The 9,014-nt window shown below is 34.4% G+C and overlaps 1 protein-coding gene across 3 annotated transcripts in view; it reads left to right on the forward strand.

The window, feature by feature from the left end:
* The window catches only part of Neto1 (neuropilin and tolloid like 1), a 103,065-nt gene that overhangs the window by 83,725 nt on the left and 10,326 nt on the right, over window positions 1–9,014 (forward strand). For all 3 annotated transcript variants that reach the window (XM_013349557.2, XM_005356338.3, XM_013349559.2), the window contains exon 8: window positions 6,253–6,366. In XM_013349557.2, the coding sequence (XP_013205011.1) occupies window positions 6,253–6,366 (114 nt within the window). The remainder of the gene's footprint in view (window positions 1–6,252; window positions 6,367–9,014) is intronic.

Below are 9,014 nucleotides of genomic sequence, written 5' to 3' on the forward strand. Positions count from 1 at the left end.
TACTCTGCAGAACTTGTGTTAGCTCTTATGTAAAGAGCCCAGTTGAATTTAGTTGTCAATCCATTCAATCCAGTCACTGATGAGCTTAATTAGTTGATCTGTCTAATTTCTTTATATCTTGATTTAATTTTGGTAGGTCACATATGTCTAGGAATTTATTCATTCCTTAGAAATTCAAAATATTGCCATATAATTTTTACAAAGTATGTTCTACTAAGCCTCTGGATTTTACAGAATACCAAGAATATGGTTAGGGGAGAAGGAAGGATTAAAGGATTAAAGGAGCAGTCACAGTATGGTATGGATTTGAATGGGTATGTCATTACGAACCCAACCACTTTGTGCTATAAGAAAACACAAATCAATTAGCCAAGGATAAAATGAAAGGAAAAATTAAGTGAATGAAGGGGATCTAGTGCTGGCTGGGAGGAGGAGGATGAACATGAACATCCCTTTCCACGACTCTGTTCAGACACATTCAGTCAGCGTGGTAATTAGAATTCCAAGTTGACAATCTGTGAGGGAATTGGAATGCTCAGAGCAAGGCGGTTTCTCAGACAATTTTCAGAGCCCAGTGGGAGTCCTGAGTCAATGGTTTAAGCTCAGGCTCAGTACAAATTGATGGGGTACTGGGTAAAAAGGAAATAGAGAGTAAAGGGAAGCCATCTAAAAAGGCCTCAAAAAATCTAACCCAAGATGTTTCTAAAAATTGGCATAATGGGCTGGCAGAGTATAGGAAATCCTCTTAACAAAATTAATCATGATGAGCATTGAATGAAACCAACTGAGTTTTCTATTATGCAAACCTTTGTGAGTGATACGAAATCACTGTGTATCTGTCAACCAAAAAAAGATATAAATCACATGGACATGTTTATAACAATGTGGAACTTCTCTTAATTTTTCATCCAACACAACAATCAAAGAGAATCAAAATCATCTTGAACATCAGAAAGATTAATAAGCCCGAATTGCTAAGGAAAGTTTTAATAAATCATTATCAGCTGGGCGGTGGTGGCGCACGCCTTTAATCCCAGCACTCGGGAGGCAGAGGCAGTTGGATCTCTGTGAGTTCGAGGCCAGCCTGGTCTAGAAAGAGCTAGTGCCAGGACAGGAACCAAAAGCTACAGAGAAACCCTGTCTCGAAAAATAAAAAAAAAAATAAAAAAAAAATTATTATCATCAAGGCTCATAATCGTTTAACCCAAGAAATAAGAAGAAGGAATTTAAATGTCCTCATCCCACTCCTTTTCCTCACCGTGTCTGCAGGAAGTTCTGTTGATTTAAAGGTAAAGGAGAAAACAAAGCAGAAATGGACCAATCAGATGAGTGTGTTTTGCCGGGAGAGGGATGTGCAAGTGTCTGAATGTGTGTGTCCCCATGCATTGTGAGCTCTGGAGTGAGAGAAGCTTGAGTTACTTTTTAAATGATTTGAGGGAAACGAAAGGGAAGGGAACAAGAGGAGACCAATGCTGAAGCTCACAGTCACATTCTAAGTGTGGTCGTAAGCCCATGTTTGCAAGCACACTGTCCCTTCTCTCTGTTTCCCAATGCCATGTGACGATTGTGTGGCTGACTTAATCCGCCCGTTGCCTCTGAAAGGCAGCTAGTTGAAATATTAGCTTCCCAGAATGGTATGCTTTATTTCATACTCGATTTAATATTTAAATTAATACTACTTTTTGTTTATTTGAAGAAAGAAAAGACTGGCGGTATGACTGAACACTTTATGGATTTCAGCATTAAAACGACAGTTAGAATTGTAAAACATCTTAATTATGAAACTGAAACTGTTTATGAACTTGGGAGCCAGACAATCTGTTTAGATCTTTGATTTTATAAAATACGGATTTTAGAATAAGTAAACAGTGTCATGCTTGTAGTGCGTGTCTGTCTTTCATTCTCTCTTTCCTAACACTGCATACCAGTGTCACTGAGGACCTGGGCTTATGGTTCCTTTACTTCCCTGGAGTCAGACCTCTGGTGTAGGAATGCTGTATCACTAGGGTAGGTAAGGGCCCGACAATGTTTCAGTGAACTGTGGTACAGGTCTGCCACCTTGTGGATAAAACAAGATAGCAGCATACAATTGTCCTTAAACACATTTTGTGTTCATTGCTGTATGTAGAGATAACTTATGAAAACTGTCACTTTTCTAGTACAAACAGAAAGATTTCGGAAAAGTGACTTTTTTGATGAATATTTTATACCCCTTTTGAAAATTCTCTAGTTTTCACAATATGTATATATGAACATAAAAATATTGTAATTTTTTTCAAAAAGAGATAAACACAGTGTAATTTTAGCAAATACTAGAAATAACCTTTAGACAAAACCTAGAAATAACTCACGTTTTGACATACATATTTTCTGTACATTTTTTCTCATGGTTTGTTTATGTAGTAGACTCATTATTTAAGAAATTGCATCCACATAGATATGCTTACACACTAAACTGTATTTATTTAGACATTAAGAATGCAGCCACTATAATAGTTTCTAGCATTACAGACATAACTCTTAAATTTTTAAACATTGCTTTCCATTTTAAGCAATAAATGCAATTATTTAAAAGAAACAAAGACTTGTAGGTTCTTGACCATGAAACTTTTCTGATTGTTCAGCTTCTTTTGACCCAGAGCCTCAGGACTTATGAAATGGACATAGGGAATCTATAGTTCACAGGGCATTTCTTCCTCTTCTTCACTGAATTTTGTTTTTTCATCATTTCTTTTGAAGTAGTTAAAGAATACTCAGTGAATAAAATTTAAACTGTGTTGAAGGTACCTATAAATAATTCACAGTCTAGATATATTATTTGTTTTTCTAAAAATTTTGAATTTTTTTGTTACAATAAAAAGCAAAAAGCAACATTATGACTTCTATCAATCCCCAACTGACAGGATTTCAACACCTTGAATTTTATATATATAGTAAAAAAACAGATAAAATTTTTTCTAGATTAGACATTATTGTCTTTTAGAGGTGGATCTAGAATATTTGAATATCTGTTGTTACAATTTTATAACAGAAAATCAATATTATTTTCGTGGTCTTGTTAAAGTATAAAAACAAAATATCAGAAGTAATTATGTACATGTAAGCTATGATCTTTAAAAAGCTATACTTTTATTTGAACGCATATATGCTATAAATTTAAATTTATCTTGGTATTTAATATGTATAAGTTCTATTTTTGCTGTTCTTTTTCTAGAATTGAAACATGATATCTTAAATTGTGGCAATATATTAAAGATACAAAGATAACCAGAAATCTTGCTTTGAAGACAGTCCAATAAGCATTGTTACTTAGTGAAAGTTGGAGATCTCTCAAAAAAACAATGCTTACTTTACAATTAACAAGTGAGGCGGCATTTAATCCACTTCTATTGATAATATGTATCCCCTCTACATCTCAATATTGTTTTCCCTTCATCATTTAATCCACTTCTATTGATAATATGTATCCCCTCTATATCGCAATATTGTTTCCCCATATATCAATTTTCTGATACAAGGTGGTTCTGTAGCCAAGTATGAGCTTGACATCTCGACCTTCCTACTGTTTCTCTGTCACATTGTTTAAGAACCCAGCCAACACCTTTAGCTTTACAACCTTGTACCTGAGTTTTGCCATTATCTCAGTCCAGCTTTCAGGAAGACAGCCGCATGCATTTATCACGCTGGCCAGCTCACTGGTAAAGTTTGAAGAGGTATGCTGGCAGTTTGGGAGTGGCCTGTCGGTATACCGTGCCAGTTATCATCAGAGTGCCCTACAATTCACACTCAATGAGCTTTTGCCTTAGGACCGTGATTCCTGCCAGGCCAAAGCCCAGTGTCCTAATAGACCATTGTAGGTGTTTTTTCTATTTACAAAATATAATTTTAGGCCGGGCGGTGGTGGCGCACGCCTTTAATCCCAGCACTCGGGAGGCAGAGGCAGGTGGATCTCTGTGAGTTCGAGACCAGCCTGGTCTACAGAGCTAGTGCCAGGACAGGCTCCAAAGCCACAGAGAAACCCTGTCTCGAAAAACCAATATATATATATATAATTTTAGTTCATGTACTAACATGTTATAAGCCTGTTTTATAGCCATGATAACATTTATCACCTTTTAAAAAAATTTTCTACTTATTTGTTTGTGCTTTCTATAACCATTCTATTGGGATAACATTTTTTTTGACATTTCTCTGTATTTATAGCATTCTCAGTAAAAGCAAGACACATGTAAGAACTGAAAGGATGTGTGGATTAATAGTTTCACAATTAGGAAGCAGGAGACACAGATAGAATCATATCTTTGCTACTCAAAATATCAATCTGAACACTCTTAGCAACACACTATTAACATGCATCATGTACAATGGAAAATACTCTTAGCCATTCTGCCTGGCTTAAGATGTTATCTTGGAGTCGGTAGTCAAGTATCTTAAAAGTGTTTTTTAATTGGTATATAACTATAAACCAGAACAACTTATCAATAACACTTTACACACAAACACATTTTGCCGTCACTATAATCTATTTGCAGAAAATGTTTTTATATTTAGAGTACAAATTTTGACAACATTTATTATCTGGGTAGAAAACCATTATCTGTTCTATAAAGCCATTAGGAACTTTAATTTACTTCCAAATTAAAATGTAAGGTTTTACAAGAATATATCAGATTATTAAATTTTGCATTATAACAGATTTACACAAATCACTAATCTAATAAAGTGTTAAGCATAGTACTTTTGAAAGGTCTGTCATAGGTTCTATGTCTTTTATAGCTTTTTCAGATCATATTCCATGTATTTTAATCTTTATCAAAGAACCTAGAATAGATCCCAAGTGTCGGAAATAAACATACTAGGAAAGCCAGAGCAGAGAGCAGGTGGAACCACTGTAGTAATTACTTTAGTGAGTTTATGTGCACCAAATGCCCGCCGGGATATATGGGGTGAACCACCATGTGAATGATGGGAACTGGCCCTCAATCTCTCTCAATCGCTCTATTTTCTCTCTAGTCTCTCACCTTTACTACTTGCTTTCATAATTCAGTAAATTTCCTCATAAAAAGTTTATTATATATGAAAGTATCCTTAGTTGCCTTATGCAAAATATTTTCCTGACCATATTAAATTGCAGAAACTAATTTCCTTAAGTATACAAAAAACATAGTTTTGAAAAATCTAAAGTTTATTATGATTAAAGTGTTAGATAATATTGATCGTTAAGTATTTAATGACTGATTTCAAACATCTCATACATGGCATGCTTTTAATATTCACTTTCCTAGAAATACTACTACAAAAGAGAAATCAACTAGAAAAGTTCACACAAAAATTAAACTTAATGAGGTAGACACTGATTATAAAGATTAAGAAATGGTCAAAAAGGTTTCTGTAAATTATAATCCACTGTGCAGTATTTCTGCAAACTAAGTAGATATTTCTACTTGTATAATAATGATGCAAATGTGTGTTTTCTGTTATCAACATCCCATTGAACATTTTTATTTGCTCTCACTGCCCATTACGTCTTCCTAATTCTCTGTTCATATTTCATACCGCATTGAAGTTCTAATTTTCACTCCCATTATCTAAATGTGCATTGTATTCTGGAAATTAGTTATTATGCTGTTACCAGCCTATGCAAATCACAGTCAGACTAGAGACATTCTCTCTCTGTCTCCGTCTCTCTCTATGAGAGGATGAAAAGAATATGTATTTTCTTATTTTCTTGATGTTGTTGAAGATCAATTTTCTGTTGCTTCTGGATTTCTGTATCTTTTATTTTTACATAAGCTAAAGTGTTGTTATGGGTTCTGTTTAATATATATTTTCTCTCAATAGTACTTTCCTTGCATACTTAAAAATATACTTATTTTGATTAATGACTTGTATAGTAAATTTAAGTTTATGCATGTAGAATTGCTGCATAAAGCAAGCAAATGCCTGGGGAAAGTACATGAACTTTTCTAAGTCTCATGTACTGGAGACAATGGAGTCTCTGTCTCCTCTGGTAAGCCCAACCTCCAGTCGCCAAAAGTAATGGTCATTGTGGCAACCTTTCTGAGAAGCAAGTGACATGTCTTATTAAATGCACATCCTAACTTCCATCGTGGTTCCACTTTCAGTGACCATAATGAAGTGAAAGGCACCAGATATGACTTTCTTCCTTTTCATGGTCTCTCTCTCTCTCTCTCTCTCTCTCTCTCTCTCTCTCTCTCTCTCTCTCTCTCTCTCTCTCTTTTCTTCCCTTAGCTCCTTGTGAAGGCAACACGTTCTTCTGCCACAGTAACATGTGTATCAACAACACGCTTGTCTGCAATGGGCTCCAGAACTGTGTGTATCCCTGGGATGAAAACCATTGTAAAGGTAATGGAAACAGAGCAATAGAGTGGGAAGGAGCTGTTTCTGCAGCAGTCATACAAAACAGAGGGTGTGGTTTTTTCTGTCTTTGTGTACGTCTTATAGTCAGTTTGTGAATAGTCTCCCTCTTGATTCCTCAGTTTGTCCCGAGATTTCCTCATTCATACTGAAAGAGACTCTCCTTACAGTTTAGGACACTCATTACAGAGACCTGAAGAGAACTTGGGGAGCCAAAGGGAGAGAAGAGTAGCTACCAGTTGAGAGTCTCACTTCTCTATGACACCTTCATATTTTATTAGGTTTCTTTTATTTTTCTTTATTCCTGCTTTTTACAATGCACTTTTTTGCACATAGTATAGAGATAAAATATTTGGAAGGATCATTTCTGATTTCAATTGAAATTTTTCAAAATTATTTTTTTCTGCCCTATGAAATAGTTCCCAGCATCCCTGCCCTGTGAGCCAACCCACAACCAACCTATAGTTATTTAAATAGGACTTGTCTGGGTTATGCTCCAGTTTAGTTAACATGAAAAAAACAATCCATTATTAGAGTCAAATGTTAATGCCAATTCAAAGGAAGATAAACATGGAACACATTTCTGTAACATAATTAATAAAAACCCAGAGACAGATATTGGGGTTCAACCTGAACAACAACAACAACAACAAAACAAAAAACAAAAAAAGACAAAAAAAAACCAACCAGCCGTTGGCTCTTACCTCTTCCTCAATCAGAAATATAACTCTGTATCTGAGAGCTGTTTCCTCCCATCTTATATTTCTGTCTAGTTTTGAGATTAAAGGCATGTACCGCTACTTCCCGGTTTCTAGAGCAAACTAGTGTGGCTACTAGGAGTAAAGGTGTGTGTCTCCATTGTATGGTCTGTAAGGCTGACTGGTGGGACTCTTTTACTCTCTGATCTTCAGGCATGCTATATTTATTAAACACAAATGAAATATCACTACACATTCCCACTTAAATTTTAGGATGATCTATCAAAATACTTTCTGCAAAGAGAAGCAGGGAAAACCTGCTCAGTATCCATTTGACCTAATGAGTCAGTAAGAGAGTTTACGCAATGAAAACTATTTTGATAATTAGTGTTAGTCATGAATTCAATCTAAAGAACCCCCAGTGAACAGCTAGGAAATTTAATGTTTTCTGAATCATCCCAGACCTTAGTGTTAGGGGGTAGCCATCAACATTAGTTTGTTGCATGCAAAAGTATATAATAAAAATATCAAAATAAGAGGACGATCATGAAAATTTATTATAAAAACACACCGTTTCTTTTCTAGAAAGTAAAACCATCTTTGAACATCTTAGCTAATCTTCTTGTGATAGCAAAGCTTACTTCTTATGACAGCTCATAATTTACTGGGGTTGGTTCTCTGTCTCAGCATATCATATAGCCTAAAGGAATGTTCCATCTGTCCTTGAAATGAATACACATCTGATCTGTGGATAGTATTTTATGTCTCCACATCTGGTATACTCATAAAGCATTGTATAAGTCCTTTCTTTTTCTGTCTTTTCTCCAGGACTAAAAGAATATATTATCATTTTCTGTATCAAATAATATTGAATGACCTATCTTCTACCTACATTAGTAAAACTTTCATTTCACATGTCTTTGAATTCATGAGTTTTCATACCATCCCCAAAATAAACTTCCTTAGAACATCTGATAATAAGGTTTAGGAACATTTTTTTTGTCTTAAAGTGTATTTGTTTGCATCCTACTTTCTTTGACTGTCTTTCTGCACTTCTTTCTTTAGCTCATTCTACTTCCTATATAGGAAATGTTTACTACTATTGATGTATAATTTAATATTAATTTTTATCCATTCTGTCTCTGTTGTTTCATTATGTTATTTAATCCATTAATCTATAATGCTCTATTTTCCATATTGGGTTCATACTGTTTGTCATGTTTTGTTTTTATAGGTTTCATATCTTTTCATCTTTTATAGTCTCTTTTACCCTAAGAAGAATATATTTTACTGTTACATTTCCTTTTTAGTGTTTTTCAATATTTTCTTGATTTATTTTTTTCTGTGTTGTTTTGGGGCTTACAACACATGTTCACTTTTCAGTATATTTTCTTCTTTTTTTCTTTAGGCTGGCAATTCTAATGAAATATAGAATTTTTCCCTATGTGTATGTATATATAAAATAGTAATGTATATATACATACATATATAAACATTTTATACAGATTTCATCCATCATTTTACACATTATACTTATGTATCTTACAACCTCAACAGAACATTGTAATAAGTACTCCATTGTATCATTCTATTTTCAGGATAGAAACAGAATAAGGGCAGACTATATCAGCACTCTTTGCTATAAACTCTTCCTGCTTGTTGTTTCTGTTTCAGGGAATTATATTTGGAGATTTTCCTTACTAATGTGTCCTCTTTTGGTGTAAACAATGGTTTCACTCCCAGAAAACTCAGGTCTACTACTGTTACCAGAAACCATGTTTCTACAAAGTGTAGGCTCTATAATACAATGATGCACAGAGCTCACTATGTTTTTTTTAAGAAACAAATTGAGTATAAAGAAAAAAATCTTATGAATTTTATGTATACTTACGTATGTCCATCTCCCTTTCTTGTCTTTTCTTCCTCCCTCTCTCCCCC

This window comes from Microtus ochrogaster, chromosome 18, assembly GCF_000317375.1.
Source record: "Microtus ochrogaster isolate Prairie Vole_2 chromosome 18, MicOch1.0, whole genome shotgun sequence".
NCBI classification, from domain to species: Eukaryota; Metazoa; Chordata; class Mammalia; order Rodentia; family Cricetidae; genus Microtus; species Microtus ochrogaster.